The sequence below is a fragment of the Diadema antillarum genome, unplaced genomic scaffold (assembly GCF_040938485.1).
Source record: "Diadema antillarum isolate AM-2024a unplaced genomic scaffold, OU_Dant_1.0 seq00001791_RagTag, whole genome shotgun sequence".
NCBI classification, from domain to species: Eukaryota; Metazoa; Echinodermata; class Echinoidea; order Diadematoida; family Diadematidae; genus Diadema; species Diadema antillarum.
This window is the reverse complement of record NW_027272469.1, coordinates 158,156-176,824: the sequence shown is the minus strand read 5'-3', so window position 1 is coordinate 176,824 and position 18,669 is coordinate 158,156. Positions and strand designations below refer to the sequence as shown.

The window sequence follows — 18,669 nt, the reverse complement described above, 5'->3', positions numbered from 1 at the left end:
CCTCATTGAAGAAACTAAAGTAACTTTGTAAACGTAAACCATTTTTGTTGCTTGTATCATTATTACCAGTATTTATCACCCTGATTCACCATTATCATTACTTGTACTAATTGTATCGTTCTTCGCAGCTGTTATATTGGTATATTTTATAGTATACAAAGTATAACCGATTCAGAAGAAACAGACGTTATCCAGAGAAAAAATGATCCATCTTTGGCCCATTAGGAAGTTCAGTAAGTTATGATGTACAAATGATAAAAACAAAGGAGAAAAAGCCATGGCACTTGAGCTAATACCTATGGTTATGCATTTGTTTCCGGTCATCAGCAGCTTCCAAAGTCCAGTCAGGAGTAAGTACACTATCACTATCAGCTACTCACATGGGAACGACTTCCCTGCGTCACTGCCCTTACAGGGCAAGACCATTGGCCGGGTTCTCGATGACGTCACGGAGGCATCGCCCGACAGGGAGTTTGTGGTGTCCTCTGCAGAGGGCATACGGAAGACCTATCACCAGTTTAGGGAGGAGGTCGGTGCACTTTTCACTGATGATGAATCAACAATCATGAAAATGATGATGGTTATAATGGAACTGTCAATGATTTTAACAGCTGACAGCATCTAAAATCGTAAAATAGCAACAACAAAAAAGACATTCCAGACACATGGAAACAATGCTTAATATATTTATATAGTAAACTCTTCAGAATGAGAGAAAGATATAACATAATAATCCTCTATCCAGCTTTTGGGAGACACATTGTAGAAAGCAATAGAGGTTATAGGTAATGTCAGCAGTACAAAATGTGAATGTGATGTAGTTGAAAATGTACAAGGGGACACAAACTGTGTCCCTAAGGCTGGATCCATAGTTATATGTACACTGTTCTTATACAATCATGGATAGATATAGAGAAAAGAAGTGTGGGTATGCATAATTCGTTGTTATTTCTACAGGCAGATCGCTTTGCTGCGGGTCTCCTGTCCATCGGGGTCCGACGCACTGATCGACTGGGAGTCTGGGCCCCTAACTCTTACTCTTGGGTTCTGACCCAGTTTGCTGCCGCCAGGATCGGCGCCATTCTGGTCAACCTGAACCCAGCCTACCAGAAGGACGACATCCAGTATTCGCTGAAAAAGGCAAGATTTTCATCTGCCCTAAAAACGACAGCAAACCAAACAAAAAACAGCAATTAAACAAGTAACCAAAAAAAAAAAAAGAACGAAAGAAAGAAAACTTTCTTATGACAATTCTCGCCACCAACAATAGGCGATATCAAGGCGATATCAAGGGATATCGTACGATATACCTCCGATATCGAACCTCTAGGGCAGGGGTAATGACATCCGGTTATTGATTTGCATGTGTGCTTTTCGATTCGTGAACTTGCCAGCTTTGTTTTGGATCCAAAGAAATATATTTGTTTAGACTTTAGTTTGTTTATTTCCCGAATATAACTATCCATTACACCATGGGTTTTTTCTGTGAGGCAGCAGAGTGTACTTGTGATGATGCTAAAAGGAAAAAACTGGACAAAAATCGACATGGACGAGCCGAGCGGCGCTAAACAGCATTCCTCCCCGTGACTAATGCATGAAACCGGAAGTTACTGCCCCAGCCTGAGAGGTTTGATATCGGAGGTATCGTACGATATCACTTGATATTGCCTATTGTCGGTGGCGAGAATTATTCTTCATCAAAGGATCAATGTCAATTACGGTTTAATTAAGTTATGATAACTATGCAAAATAATGATACCAGACGGAGCTTCGATTGTAAGTCATAGTCGTGTCGCAAATATCATAAATATACACAATGTTTTAGAAAGATGAGAAGTTCCTGAAAGCCTTCATGAAAAGAAATTAAATTTTCTCTCGTTATCTTTTCATTACCATTTAGTTATTGCTTGAATATCTAATCAGTTCTGCTACAGCAACAGCGACAACAACAACAAAATCCGTCTACCCTCTCGGATCTTAAGGAGCAATACTTACTCTTCCTCCTGTATCTTACTTTAAAAACGCATACAAGGTATAGCTTTTGAATACAGTATATATCATTATCCAACTCGAATTCATTCAATAGGAATGGAAAGAACTGTTCTCCGACAGAGGCAGAACAGTAATTCGCAAAAGACCAATTATAATACTATACTCTATTCATGTGTTGCTGTTCTTTTATTTTGTTTCATTTCAGGTTGGCATCAAAGCTATCGTGGCATCTGGTCCATATAAGACGCAGCACTATTACAACATGATGGCCGAGTCGTGTCCCGAACTTCAGAATTCAACACCAGGTCACATCAAGAGCAAAACGTATCTATACCATCGCAACCAATTTTATTCCGTTTTGTAATCATTCTAACATAAACATGACAAATGAATTTACAATTTTTAGCGCTAAGTGCAATGTGAAATGATAACCAAAATACTAATGAGATGATATTGTATTTGATCGACATTTACATACATAATTTAGACTGACGCACGATAATAATTACATTATCCAATTAATTATTAAACGTTGGCAATAATGTATTGAATATAATTATGAGGACATCGTACCGTAGGATAGAGATTTATATTCACCCTTGTGAATGACGCCACTTGACAATACAATTCATTATTCAAATCGGCCCCTTGAACCTTATGGCCTGCGTTATTGCAATGATTGATTGCTGGTTATCGCAGTGTGGGAATGCTGATTATTTTGAGACACGTTCTAGTATGGGGGATCTAATTGAATGATGATAAGACACTAATACATGGCTTTGTCTCTCTACCTAACTGCAAAAATAGCAACAGCATTATGTTTACTCTGATTAAAAGAGCTATTATTACACTATGCATACTGATGGACCGGACCTTGCTCTAACTGACACGTGTCCAAACTCTCTGAAATACATAGTATGTGCGACACACGTATGATAACTGTACCTTTGTCTTTCAGGTTATAGGTATTGCACAAGTCATGGTATTTCCTTCTTATCCTTTTCTAAGGGTGCAATCCTCGTCAATGTCAACTCCAGGACTATTTTCCAGCACATGCATGATTTTAGCGTAGAATTTTTCCTACCTTAGTAGATATAGAAATGAAAATGAGCGATATGTTTTTCACGTAACACTTTGCTTGCATTACAAACTATGTACGTTATTTTGTTTTATAAAACAAATAATGCCCACCTCGCACTCTCCCCAGCTTTCCTCAGTTGGAGTCAGTAATCGTCATGGGCGACGAAGCCCATCCGGGAGCTTTCTCTATGAATGACGTCATGCAGATGGGCGGAGCTGAGGAGCGCGCTCTTGTCGACCAAGGCCGAAAAACTTTGCAGTTTGATGACGTCATCAACATCCAGTTTACTTCGGTGAGACGTTGCCCGATGAAACAATGCACGGCTTTTACCACCATAGAAATCGTTTTCAAGAATAAAAGATGGCTGTCTGGTGTTGGTTTGTCACTCCGTGCAATTTCTATCGAATGTCTCGAGAAAATTTGTAAGATCGGACTTGCCAGAGTACTAGTATTAGCATCAGAGAGGTTTGGTGACATTTTTTTTTTTTTTGTATTTCATATGATAGGGAAGTTATAGATCCTCTTTTGGTTTCTGTTTAATGTTCCATCTCCGCCAACATCACACGTACAGCATGTTCCCCTCGGACACAATTCTCTTTTAAGTAGGACACAATGTACAAATTGTTTGGATTACTTTTTTTTTTATTTTCTTGGCTTCAAACAGTGGCAAGACAAGTACATGATTATCAAACATTAACTTAATTTATGAATGCAAGCACATACACTCATTCACTGTTAATGTTTCATAATGAGTATGTTCTTGAGATAATGAAGAATTTAATATTACTATATAGAAATTATGTGAAATGAAAATGATAAATGAAGTGTCTCTCGCAATGATGATAGGGTACTATGTGGTCATATAATGTCGTCATCATGAATTACTGATCATAATCATATACATATGTACTTTATTATTCGTGATGACGACAATGACGCACGCGTTTCTCTTTTTTTTTCAGGGAACGACTGGGAGCCCCAAGGCTACGTCTCTGACTCACTTTGGTCTTCTTAACAACATGGGAATCGTTGAGTTCATGCTACCGAAAACCTCGCACATTGTGAGCTCGGTCATGTTTTCTCTTTTCCTTTCAAAATCTATTGCTCTTTGCTAAATAGAATACTATTGTTGTTTGTGATGTAACAATGTTAGAAGCTTTCTTAAATCACAGCGCAGTAGAGTATATTTACATAGTAGCTGCGCTATACAAATTTGCCTGATTATCATTATTGTTATTATTATTATCATTATTATTATTATTATCATCATCATCATTATTACCATTGTCATTAGTATTATTACTATTATGCAACAAACTTTGCAAGATTTGATACAGTCATTTGCGTATATTTTCTGCTTTTATAATCATTTGTATCACCCATATTAGAGGTCTTGAAAAGACGTATACTGTACTGTATAACTATCACGTTCGATAGCATTAATTTCTGAAATCCGCCAAGGTGTAATTATCATTTTATTATTGCCCCCTGACTAAGTTGTCATCAAACGAGCATACGAGGTTTGATTTCCACATCGCTTCAATACATTTGTATCTTTGGTAGGATCAGGAATTATTCATTGCGATCATGGATGACAAATCTGATTAAATATCTATGCAGTAAGCGTTTCCAGCGGCAAGTTGAGGACATTAGACACGATAAGAAGGGCAAGAAAGAACGACAACGACTGAAATAAAGAAGTGAACAAACATAATGATTAATAAGTATGCCCTCCATTTCAACAAACTACAATGGTAAACGAAAGTTTCAGGCATGCTTCACCAGAACTATGGAACAACATCGCAAAATGCAAGTACCAGTGAAAAGTTCAAAACATCCTTAAAAACTTATTTGTTTAAAAGGTAACATAATGATTGTTAGACAATGGCCTATATGATTATGCACTACTATATCATTTCTGTAATCATCTTTTTCTTTTTTTCTCCCTCTAAAGTGCATAGAGATTTTGCCAAAGGAATTTTGCGCTATATAATAACGGTAATAATAAAAATGATAATGATAGCAATACTATTACTACTACTACTACTACTACTACTACTGATAATAATAATAATAATAATAATAGTAATAATAATGATAATAATAATTCCCAATATTCTTTCTTCTCAGTCGTCTTGCGTGCCGACCCCATTGTTCCACTTATTCGGCATGGGAGCTATTATCATCTCCTTGCTCAATGGAGGGAAAGTGGTGTTACCTTCGGCTGGCTTCGATGCAGACGCATGTATGCGGGCCATGGAGGAAGAAAGGTGGGCACTCAATAATATATACAGCTATTAATGGATTTTATTGTCTTCATACACATCTCAGAAGAGTGCATCGACACCGCAGAGGAGGACTGTTAGACAAAGAGTGACTGTGATTTTTTTTTTCAAAGCCCCTAATTTTTCTATAGCCGTGGATGTAACTGGTCACCTAATTTTTCTTTTTACACAATAATGTTTATACTTGGATTTGTTTTAGCCCTCATCAAGATAACCATAACGGCAGGATGACTTGCTCACACAAACTTAAACAAACAATCACGTTGAAGACAAAATCCACTAGATCTTCAAAGTGTAGGATTGAATGCAGTGATTACAAACAAATAACTAGCATGTAGAAAATTCGCGGACATTGACAACAACAAAAACTCAGAAAGTTATAAGATAAGATATTATAGTTCTCAAATTGATTGATTGGTAGCAGCCAAGATACGAACTTATACTAAGTACCTTTAAACGTAATAATAGAATTACATACCTCAGCACTTTTATACATTCACTGATGATCTGCTTTTTATGATATTTACTGAACTATGGTTAGTAGATGATACATCGATATTCAAGTGCTTGCAACTCATTGCAATTATTTTGTCGAAAGTGACTCAGTTTAGAGTGATATTTCATTTTGCGCTCACTGATAGACCTACGAAAGTAAAATTGTATGCTTAGGTGAATAATGATTATATACAAAGACTAACAGATAAATAAAGTGCCTCATGAAAAAAAAAAACTTTTTTAGCTAAACGAAACCAAACACTGCTTTACTCTGTTTTAGTTGGTCGTGTTAATTTGGTCTATAGGAATCATTTGAGATGACATTGTGTCGATTGTGAGTATATTTTCGGTATCTGAAAAGAACTTCCCAACTGATCGATAACGAAATTATTATACCCCGCCACACTTAGTGTGAAGGGGGTACATATAGGAATCACCGTGATGTTGGTCGGGCAGTCGGTCTGTTGCAAAATATTGCGTCGCGAACTCCTACAGTTTTGAAGCAATTTAAATGAAACTTAAAGTAAATGATGATATTGAGGTATAGATGTGCAAGACATGTTTTTTGTGTTTGTCGGACAATGCGTTGCCATGGTAACCACAATTTTACCAAAACCTTTGATTTCAATTGCTTCAAAACTGTGGAAGTTGTTCACTCTACAAGATTTCGAAGAAAACATACGGTTACTATGGCAACGCTTTGTTAAGTACCCTCTTGACAAAGCGTTGCCATGGTAACCGTATGTTTTCTCTGAAATCTTGTGGAGTGAACAACTTCCACAGTTTTGAAGCAATTGAAATCAAATTTGGTAGGCATTATGGCCTTGAGGCATAGATGTGAAACACATAATTTTTGTGTTTGTCAGACAAAGCGTTGCCATGGTAACCATAATTTTATCAAAACCTTGTGGATTGAATAACTTCCACATCATTCAAGCAATTAAGGTCAAATTTAGTATGTATGATGATCGGGAGGAGTAGCTATGAAAGACACCAATGTATTAATATAAGAAAAATGTGTTGCCATGGTAACCTCTCATTATTGTATCAAATTGAACGATTTAATCTATGAAGGTGAAATTTGGCTTTTTATGTGTAGTTTTGCAAAATGTCCTTTGTATTTATATCGGACAATGCGTTGCCATGGCAACCGTATGTTTGTTTGTTTTTAAATCCTGTGAGGTGAACTTCTTCCACAGTTTTCAAGCAATTGAAACCAAATTTGGTAGGCATTATGGCCCTGAGGTATAGATGTGGAACACATAATTTTTGTGTTTGTCACACAAACCGTTGCCATGGTAACCACAATTTTACCAAAACCTTGCAGATCGAATAACTTTTCCATCATTCAAGCAATTAAAGTCAAATTTAATATGCATCATGATCTAGAAGTGTAGTTTTGCAAGACACCAATGTGTTAGTATAAGGAAAATGTGTTGCCATGGTAACCACTCATTTCTGTATCAGAATAAACCATTCAAGCTATGAAGGTCAAATTTGGTGTGTATGATGGTCTTTAAGTGTACGGTAGTTATGCAAAATGTCCCTTGTGTTTGTATCAGACAATGCATTACCATGGTAACCACACTTTTTACCCAAACCTTGTGGAACCAACTGTTACCATAGCACTCAAGCAACTGTGGTCACATTTTGTTTGTATGATGATTCGACAAGTGCACAAACTTGGTATTAACGTCATTGCCCTCATGACATCACATACTATAAAGCAACACTAAGGGCGGGGGTATTAACCACCTTCAGTGATAATTCTAGTTATTAATATAAATGAAGCATGTCCACGTAACTGATGATTCTACCTCTCTGTTCTTCTCACAGGTGTTCACATTTCTTTGGTACACCCACGATGCTCATTGACATGTTACACCACCCAGAGCTGACAGCTTTCGACCTCAGAAGTTTCACCTGCGCCCTCACCGGTGGAAGTATGGTGCCTAAAACGCTGGCCGACAAACTCCGCTCAGTAATTCCGTCCATGGAACACTTTGTGGTAGGACTTGAAATATTGTGTCACTCATATTTCACCAGCTCGTTTTGTTTATGTGTCCACTCTCGATTCATTTTCATTTTTAATCTCTTTACTAGTAATAAACTAGTATGAAAATAAGATAGAAGAGAATTACAGCATCATAATCGCCCAGAGGCCGTTGAATACAGTTAAAGGACAAGTTCACCTTCATAAACATAAGGATTGAGAGAATGTAGCAATATTAGTAGAACACATCATTGAAAGTTTGAGGAAAATCAGACAATCCGTTCAAAAGTTATGAATTTTTGAAGTTTTTTTGCAGTACCCGCTGGATGAGAAGACTACTGCAGTGTATGAATAACTTAGATGTCACATGCGTACAACAATATAAGGAAAATATAAAGAGAATTTCACAAAATTCCATCTTTTGAAAAAAGTACACATTTCCCTGACTCGTTACCGATAAATGTTATGGGTAATATTATTCCCCCTGCCTTTAGAAAGAGGCAAGTCAATTGCTCTTTTATTATGCGAAGAAAGTGAAAATATGTTGAATTTTCTTTTATATTTTCTTTATACTGTTGTACGCATATGACTCACAAGCTGTAGTAGTCTCCTCATCCAGCGGTTCCAACACAAAAATTTAAAAAATTCATAACTTTTCCATCGATTATTCATGCATCCAAATATATGAACAGCGCTTTCCCTGAGATTTTGGAGTGAGCTGTTGTTGTTGTTGTTTTTGTTTCCTTCCCTTTTGTAAGTAAGGTATTCAGTTCTCATACAGCTGTTGCCCATGCGAAAGTTTTCAGTATTTCGTTGTCACCTTTTGTAAGCATGGCATCTAGTTCACATACAGCTATTGCCCCGTCTGCCCCTGCGAGGGCTGTCAGTATTATTATATTGTTCACTCATTTCAGCAGTTGTCCGACATTTGTAATGTCAGCATATTATTTTAGTCTGATTAGTTATGCCCCTTGTGTATAATGTAAAATGAATGTGAAACTTCCGGGCCTTGATAATATTATGATATTACATAATGATCCAAGATATGAAAGGGGTTTTATTTTCATTTTTATTTTAATGTTAACACGCATTTATTATCCATTTTTTATATTTTCATTCTATAAATCAATAATTATTTCCTATAAATAACGAATGATTTTTCCAAATTCGGGAGCTATCTTTATCTCCATGGCCGTTTAAATGCTTTGCACTGGTTCTGTCAAAGTTCTTTTACAGGCTTTGACTATTTGTGTGTACGCTTTCTTCCTGTGTTGTTTATGTATTCTATGTGCTTTGATTATGTTGCCTAAAGTCTATGTTTTCGTGAATTTGCCTACTCGCTGTACTATCCGTGAACCCGGAATTGTCCGTGCATCTTTTGTGCCAAAAAATTTCATTCCTTTGCTAACTCGTCAGTTGACATGCCTTCATATACGTTATGCCTCTTTTTATGGCTAATCGACTTAATGTAGCATTTGATTCCCTAGATGATGATGAACTCTTTGATCTGTTTAGACGTTCCCCTTCGGAATTAAGTCGGAATAAGTCACAATCGTCTGCTTTTTTTGACGATCTTATTGTTAATAATGTAAACTCATCTTCAAAAGATATATATAATGATTTTGATTTTGAATATGACTCCCCTCAAATTTCTTCTAAATATGTAACTGTTGACCAGTTTAAAGATTATACAAAAAGTTTTTCACAAAGCATATTTTCTATGTTACATTTAAATATAAGGAGTATTAATAAACATTTTGATGAGTTGCAGATATTATTAGATAATCAAAATAAACAACAAATTTCAGTAATAGGTTTAACTGAAACATGGTTATCATTTGACGTTAATTTGCCGTATGCGTTAAATGGTTATGAGTTTATTGTTAACAACAGAGTAAACAGGACGGGTGGTGGAGTCGCTTTTTATTTATCTGAAAAATTTGAATTTAGTGTTTGTGATGAATTAAATGTAATGAATGAAATTGTAGAGACTTTGTTTGTGGAAATTTGTATTCCGCAAAGTAAGAATATTATAATTGGTATTGTTTATAGACCTCCAAGTTCTAGTTCCAAGGATTTTTTAAATTGTATGACAAATTTATTAAAAAGTCCTTTGTTTATCAATAAAAGCATTTTTATAATGGGTGATTTTAATATTGATTTGATTAGGAATGATGATATCACATCTCAAGAATTTCTTGAAATGTTTTTGTCAGCCTCCTTCTTGCCACTAATTTCGAAGCCAACTCGTGTTACAAATCACTCCGCAACCCTCCTTGATAATATTTTTTCTAATTCTGTGCAGATTTTAAATTCTGCTATAATTTTATCTGATATAACTGATCATTTCCCTATTATAACATGTTTTGATCTTAAACATTTGGTTAATAAGTTTCAATTTTCTTCATTTAGACGTAGAGCTTCACCGGAAAATTTGGCTAGCCTTGGTGCTTGCTTAGATAGGGCTGACTGGTCTAGTGTTTATGATAATGATGACGTAAATGCATCATTTGAAAATTTTTCAGGGATTATGAATAAATATTTAGATGAATATATTCCTAAAATAAAAGATAAGTTAGTTAATTATAAAACGTCTCCTAAACTTCCATGGATTTCAAAATCTGTTCTGCGTTCAATAAATAGGAAAAATAGGTTATATTATAAATTCAAAATGAAAAAAACTGAGAAGTCAAAAAATAAATACACTTCGTATAGAAATATCTTAACGAAGATTATACGGTTGGAAAAGAGGAAATATTATATGATTCAGTTAGAGAAATATAAACATGATATAAAGAATACATGGAAGATATTGAAGCAGGCTATGAATATATCAAAAAAGAAATTAAATATTACAAAGTTAAAATATGATAATAAAATTGTTGAAGATCCTAATGATATAGTTAATATTTTTAATTCTTATTTTTCAATGATTGGGGAAAATCTGGCAGAAAAAGTACCACAGTCAAATATGCATTTTTCTACATTCTTAGGTCAGCCTAATTCTAGTTCAATTTTTTTTGTTCCAACTACCAAATATGAAATAATAGATATTGTTACTGCAATGAATAATAAACGAAGTGCCGGTTATGATGATATAAGTAATTTCATTTTAAAGGGAATTATATCATCAATTGCTGACCCACTTTCATATATTTTCAATAAATCTATACTAAGTGGTGTTTTTCCTGAAATTATGAAAATAGCTAAGGTTTTTCCTTTATTTAAAAAAGGAGATGAATTTGATGTAAGTAATTATAGACCCATTTCTTTGCTTTCATCCTTATCTAAAATTTTGGAAAAATTGGTGTTTGTAAGAACAATTAATTTTCTTAATTTTCATAATGTTTTTACAAATTCTCAATTTGGGTTTCGTCAGAAACACAGTACCATTCATGCCCTTTTGAAATTTATTGACCACGCCGCGCATACTATTGATAATCATTCTCATCTTATTGGTATCTTCCTGGACTTCTCCAAGGCCTTCGATACGATAAATCATGACATTTTATTATATAAATTGTCTCATTATGGAATACGGGGGAAGGCCTTGGAGTGGTTCAGGAGTTACCTACAAAATCGAAAACAATATGTATCTCTGAACGAGAATGACTCAAATTTAGAATTTATCAAATGTGGCGTCCCACAGGGTAGCTTATTAGGACCATTACTTTTTATTATTTATATTAATGACTTTTGTAGATCATCTGATATACTCTCATTTATACTTTTTGCTGATGATTCCAATGTTTTCTTTTCTCACCGAAATCCAGATACTCTCGTAAGCATTGTTAATTCTGAACTGAAAAAAGTTACTCAGTGGATAAGAGCTAATAAATTATCACTTAATCTCAAGAAAACTAAGTATATGCTTTTTAGCAATTCTGTAGAAGCTTTGCGCACAAATATCATTTTTGATGACACTCTGTTAGAACGTGTATCTCATATAAAATTCCTTGGTATCACAGTGGATGATAAACTTTCATGGAGACCGCACATTATTAACATTAGTACAATCATTTCACGTAATATTGGTATCATAAATAGACTCAAGTCTTATATTCCAATGTCCTCTTTGTTGACCTTGTATTTTTCTCTGATTTTACCGTATCTTAATTACGGACTCCTAGCATGGGGTAGTGCCCATCAAACTTTATTAGATAAATTACTATTACTGCAGAAAAAGGTACTTCGTATCATATGCGGCGTCCCGCCACGTTCCCATTCAGAGCCATTGTTTACTAAATATAAGATTTTGAAAATCAAAGATTTGTATTTTTTTCAACTTGGTCAGTTTATGTTTAATTACAATACAAATGCACTTCCCAGTATTTTCAATTCAATGTTTCCACGGAATCAGTTTTTTCATAATTATCCAACTAGACAATCTAATGAGTTTCATTTGCCCCTCCTGAGAACTTTATTAGCTCAGAGTACATTTATATACACCGGTCCTAGATTTTGGAATTCATTAAGCTGTGAAATAAAAAATTCCCCTTCTTTGCATTCTTTTAAGCGCAAGTTGAAATCATTTCTGTTAAATCCTCTTTGATATATTTCGTCCTTAGTTAGATCTCATCAACCTCAGGGTTCATCATCCATCCACCAATCTTTCGTTTACTGACTTCATTATTACGTAATGGATTGCATGGATTATTATGCAATAGCCATTAAATCCCTGCACAGCTGCGTGCAGTACCAGCCCTCTGAAGCACATTCTCAATCACCCCCTGTTCCATTTCCCTAGTTCAGCGTATAGGCATTCTCTCATTCTCTTATTCTCTTTCTCTTTTTTTTCTTTTCCTTTCTCTCTCCCCATTCTTTCCGTCTTTTTTGTCAAGTGTTGTCATGTCTTTTGTATTTCTCCTCTCTTGTTCCGTTCTGTCGTAAATTATAACTGTGATAAGTATTTGTATATAAGTAATTCATAAGTTTGTTCATTTTTGAGTGGTTCACAACATACAAGCTTGCTTTTTAGTGGACCTCTCAGTTCTTTCTTTTTCCTCAATTGAAGCATAACTTTGTACTTTTTTGCCAGTATGCATTCTTTTGTTTATTTGTATCATTTATCTTTCACAAAATCGAATGTTTATGTTTATGATGTAATTCCAAATATATTATGCGTTATGTTTTGTTGAAAAAAGAAGAATGAAAAATAAATGAATTGAATTGAATTGAATTGTCCAATTTTCCTCAAACTTTCACTGATGTGTTCTACTAATATTGTTGTATTTTCTCAATCCTTATGTTTATGAAGGTGAACTTGTCCTTTAAACAAGTTGATTATTAATAAAGGTGTCCTCCACCCAGGTTAGAATGTGAGTTCGTGTTAACGTGTACACACCTAATTGAGCTCTTATTCGTTTTTATGTGACCGTTGTTGATTTGTCAACATGACTTTATTTGTACATTTAGTGGAGAAATAAAACAAACTGAAACCAATAAGGAAAGTTCGAGATATCAACACAGCGCAGCGCAGCGCTGACTTTGGGAATCGTAATGGCGTTTGCCAACAGTTTGAATTGCTTTCATTATGTAATCGTAATAATTATCTATAAAGATAGAGTGAATGGACAATCTAAATCGATTTGCGCTGCATGCAGTGTACGTTTGCGCAAAAATTGCCTCATCAGTTTATGGGATGCCGCTGGTGCAGAAAGATGAGCATGGTATTCTTGGCCCATTCACCCCTCACCCATGCAGGGCGAGGCATTGACCGAAAGATCGGTCTGTATCTGTCCGTCGGGGAATGTTCCGCGGAGACTGCGTCTGGCTTCACGGATCCCAAGACAGCGTTAATGGCAAAATATAAAAGAGTCCTCCGGACAGACGGATCTTTCTGTCTAGGCGAGGCACTGAAATGGGACACGTAGAACCATAAGTAATAACAAGAAACACACACACACACACACACACACACACACACACACACACACACACACACAAGAAATAACTACAAACAATTAAAAAAAAAAATAACGGTGAAATTGTACGTTTCCTTCGTTCTCTGTCATCGTAGATCGTGTATGGCATGACTGAGTCGAGTGGTGTAATCACGATCTCCAGAAAGGACGACGCCCCAGATGTCCGCTTCTCCACAGTGGGGCGTACCGCGCCTTGGTACGAGGTAAAATACTCGATAATAGATATAATCATAATAAGTTTATTACATGGACTGTCCTGGCTTGATCTTATCTGATCATCTGTCATAGTCTGATACTTTGACTTGGTTTGCTTCAGATTTGTGTGCTGATGTTGTCATTTTAAGTTCTCTTGTAATGTGATTTAATCAATTTGGTTTGAGATAACTAGATTTGATATGAGTTGGTGTTGTCTGATTTGGTTTGGTATAACAAGAGTATTATTTGATTCGGTTTGCGCGCAGATACTCACTCCACGTAATCCATGTATAGGAAATTGGGAAACCTTATTGTGAATAGAAGAAATAACGACGGAATTTATGACTTGCATGAGCAGTTTTCATGAAAGTATATATATAGTAGCCATGAAAGGTTGTAGCTCCATGGTCTAACTGTAGAACAGAGTAGTAACAATAACGTGCTGAAAGTCTATCGAGGTATAATGATTATAAAAAGTATCTGTCTGCCATGTTACATTGCAGCAGACGTTAAATGGACATGAGAGTGTCATTTCGACTCGTGTTTTTCGTCACCCTGCTGTGCTTGTTTTAATTACTCTATGGTTTTGAGCCGAGTTTAATTCATATGAGTCGAGTTTCTCCTTGAGGTGGCACATTGATGAAAATCAGATCTCCCCAGACAAAGGAAAATAAAATGATTTGCTAGCAATTACAAGCTGACGATTTCTATCAAATAAATTCTAGTTGACCAAGATTTAAGATTATCATTGTGATAAATAGAAATGAATGAAAATAAAAATAATTTCTTATTCACAGGGAACTTGAGCGAAACCATCATAAATTCTTGCAAAACCTGTCAAGCCTTTAATAACCCTTCCCATGACCACCACCTTCAAACCGTCTTAAATCTTAAAGATGGGAAATTTGAGTTTCTGAGCTCTTGAAAATTAAACATCCTCAAATTAATCCAGAAACATGTACACACCTCCGTCAAACAGAGCACCATAGAAAGTTTTTCTTTTTGCGTATGGTTCTTTTATACAGATACTGCTAAACATTTCAAGAAATCAGATATAATTAGTTTTATGCTGCTTTAGCAAATACAGTACAAGTAATAAGAAATGAATATGTTTGGAATGAATGTTTGTTGGAAACAATAAAATTAAGAAAGACAATGTTTCCTAAACGCAAACTAAACCACTTAAGTTTTTGAGATCATGTATACATTCAAAGCACTGTTGACCAAGACAGCTGAAGTTATGTTTTATGATATTCCCTATGGTAATGACTTTTGTTTGTTTTTTATGACGTCACCTTTTGCTCATGGAGTGCAGGTTAAAATCGTCGACCCTTCAACCGGTGAGATTGTCCCCCTGGGTTCCCCCGGGGAAGTGTGCGCACGCTCACCGTGCAACATGACAGGTTACTGGGGAGATGAAGAAAAAACCAGAGAGACAATAGACCAAGCACAGTGGCTTCACACAGGGTGAGCAAAGACAAATCTTTAAATAACCATCTTTATACCTAAGAGATTTCCTCCAGAAAATCAACTCTTACGTTCATAGATTTATAAGACGGATAAAAGTCAGTTATTACGATTCATTCGACTGATGAATGACATGAAATAGGATCCTATTTTAATTCTCTTCTGCTCTTTTTAAATTTCTTTATGATTAATGAAACGGCAGTGGTACAGATTTACCTTTATGGAAAGAATGCTGCAAGGTAAATAAAACAAACAAAATTTTAAGTTCTTCCGTCACTATTACCACCCTAATTTGATACTATAGAGTAGATCCTCAAAGATTTTATTGTCATAAAACACTATACACATTATTTAGTAGCTGGTGTACTAAGTACAAAGTAGTAGTGGTTTCAGCAATTCATATCATTGTTGTGCACAGCATCTACCGAATCAAAATGTATTGTGCCAAAAGATTGGTTTTGCTTTTACTGTATTATAATAATAATAACACCTATTGTTGTGGATACTGTTGCACTACGTGGTTAGTAGTAACTCAGACACTGGACAATAACCACAGTACACGGATGTTTATGGTTAAAACATTGGAGTGCAGAAGGTGCAAGACTTTATTGTCTGACCGCCGGATTGAGTGTGTCAAAGTGGCGACGCCCGACTCATCACAGTGTAAAATCATTTAGTACCAATGCGCGGTGAACAATACAGTCTGCGCCTATTAGCCTATACCACAAAAGATCTATTATAATGTTTGTCTCTGGCAACCAGGAAGCCGAACCAATTCGGACTGCCACACCTATATAGCAACAATAATGAACTATGATGCAGGCAAACTGGACTTCAAGTAGGCATACTGATATATTCCGTATAAGCAGGTGAAGGGGATTTTCCTTCACGAGGTCATCAGCAAAATGAAACAATATAAACAAATATCCATAACATATTTGAATACATGTGTGATTGGATATTTTCCGTCGACGCCCACCAAGGGACCTTGGAACTTTGGATGAGGACGGTTATGTACGCATCGTGGGGCGGAGCAAAGACGTCATCATAAGGGGCGGAGAAAACATCTTCCCCGCCCACATTGAACAGCTGTTGTTTAATCATCCCAAAGTGGAAGATGTCTATGTAAGTTGGAGAGTTATGTTCATTCCTCTTACTGACAACAGTCTTAGAATGCCATTGATGCTGCAGAGGCCTACCTACGTGCAGTGATAATTTAAATATTATACAGACCACAAGATATAATCAAACAAATTGAAGACTTTGTTTGCAAAAACCGATAAGTCCATTTTTGAAGATTATGAAGTACGGTCTCTGTCATAAAGGACAAAATAATACCTTTTAAATGATATATCGGTCACTACAAAGGTACATTTTTGGAAGTTATGGTCAAAAGATTCAAAAATTTCTTTTTATTCTCTTTATTTTTCTTGACCTTTAATCGAAAATATCTCCATTTGGAAAATATCTCCATTTGGCAAATATGGACTTATCGGTTTTTGCGAACAAACTCTTCAATTCGACAAGCCAACCTATACTGGAATAGTGTGTGTTGCCTTCAAACATCATGTCAATATGCTCAGACCTATGCGTGAATCCATTGCTGGATCTATCCCCGTCCGCCTCCATACTATTAGTGTACTAGTAATTAACTAGTACCGGTATGATATACGGAACCCATCAATCGTCACTATAGTCATGGTCAACATGTAACATGCATAGCATACTGATAAGCCAGTTAAAAACTTAACTACAACTATACATCACATAAAATTATCTAAAATTATCGTCTTAATGCGTAGTTCTGTTCTGTATAATATGTATTAGATAAGGTCACATAATGCATTTTTTTTTTAAATTGTACTCCAAAGATTGTAGGCGTTCCAGACAAACGGATGATAGAGGAACTGTGCGCATGCGTGAAGGTAAAGGAGGGCCTAACGTGCTCGGCCGACGAGATCCGCCAGTACTGCAAGGGCAAGGTGAGACTTAATAGCTGAGATACAATAGCACGCCAAGATGTATTACAGTGTCACTTCAAAACAATACCCCCCCCCCCCCTCATACACACACGCATACACATACACAAACAGAGATAAAAGTACTTATTTTGGGTCTAGGGCAATTACTCCATGGGAAATTACCCCGGACCCTTCCCCTGGCCCTAATCCTAATTCTAATCTATCCCTAACCCAAACTCTCAACCCTATCATAAACCTAACCCTAACCCTAATCTTTGCTCTAATCCTGCCACTAACCAGTATTTAACCGGGGGTAATTGCTCTCTGGGGGTAATTGCCCGGATACGCTTATTTTTGCATATTTTGTATATTAACAACCTCATTACAAAATAGAGAAAATCAAGAAGACACCGGTTATAGCTATCTTGTGTACGTTTGAATTTTAGAAAATTGTACAGTATTCAATGCAATCATATCTCTGAAGGTGGTTCGAAGTGCTCGTACGGTGCACTTTAAATGCCGTCTATGATTCGATTTTTAGTACTTTTTTATTTTTTGAAAGATAGAGCTCATTCTTTCATTGCGGATGATTGAGAATCTATTACTGCATTTTTGTATCTTGTTGCTGATAGAAGTTAGGTTCAGACGGTGATCTTTATATTCGAGGATAAGCTCGTAAGTAGGTATAGTGCGCCATTAGTGTCGCATGGCCTCTTGGCGTCATAGAATCGGTCATTTCGTCAACCAGAATGTCAATTAAGTCGAAGAAATGACAATTTTGTTGACGAAATTGATAAAGACACCATGCAACACTTGGCGCCCCATATACTTTATTACGACCTTACGACTATCCTCATCACCATCTGCACGTAAACTATGGAGGGTGATATTCGTCTATTACGTTGTGCGTTTGACTAATGGGATTGAAGAAACCATTGTTCACAGGTTCCAATACAGTGTGTTGTATATTTTGTTTTAATTTTCAATCGCAAAGAAGGAAAGTATAACATGACACTTATACCATGTCACATCATGTTAAATGGATATCTTGCTATCTTGCCTCTTCTTATCTTATTGCATATAATTATCATTTTCTAGGTCGCCCATTACGAGATTCCACGCTACGTCGAGTTTGTATCCAGCTTCCCGCTGACAATGTCGAACAAAGTACAAAAATTTAAACTCGCGGAAGAGATGATTCAAAAGCTCGGACTAGAAAAATCAGTCGACTAGATCAGCCTTCGAAGAAGACGCGGTTCACAACGGATTGGTGGAT

General features: G+C 36.0%; 1 protein-coding gene across 1 annotated transcript; it reads left to right on the top strand.

Moving 5' to 3' along the window:
• The first annotated feature begins 304 nt into the window (after positions 1-304).
• LOC139712310 (medium-chain acyl-CoA ligase ACSF2, mitochondrial-like) lies at positions 305-18,626 on the top strand. The gene is made up of 12 exons (XM_071624149.1): positions 305-533; positions 962-1,140; positions 2,198-2,316; positions 3,200-3,365; positions 4,036-4,143; positions 5,204-5,343; positions 7,690-7,861; positions 13,866-13,973; positions 15,281-15,432; positions 16,416-16,557; positions 17,304-17,414; positions 18,492-18,626. Exons 1-12 carry the CDS (start codon positions 305-307, stop codon positions 18,624-18,626), a joined length of 1,761 nt encoding a protein of 586 aa, XP_071480250.1.
• The last annotated feature ends 43 nt before the right edge of the window (positions 18,627-18,669 follow it).

Excerpts from the sequence above, each read along its gene's own strand:
- LOC139712310 (XM_071624149.1), top strand. The coding sequence starts at position 305 with ATGCATTTGTTTCCGGTCATCAGCAGCTTCCAAAGTCCAGTCAGGAGT. Across the intron at positions 7,862-13,865 it reads CGTCCATGGAACACTTTGTG|ATCGTGTATGGCATGACTGA; the intron begins GTAGGACTTGAA and ends CTGTCATCGTAG. Across the intron at positions 13,974-15,280 it reads GTACCGCGCCTTGGTACGAG|GTTAAAATCGTCGACCCTTC; the intron begins GTAAAATACTCG and ends CATGGAGTGCAG.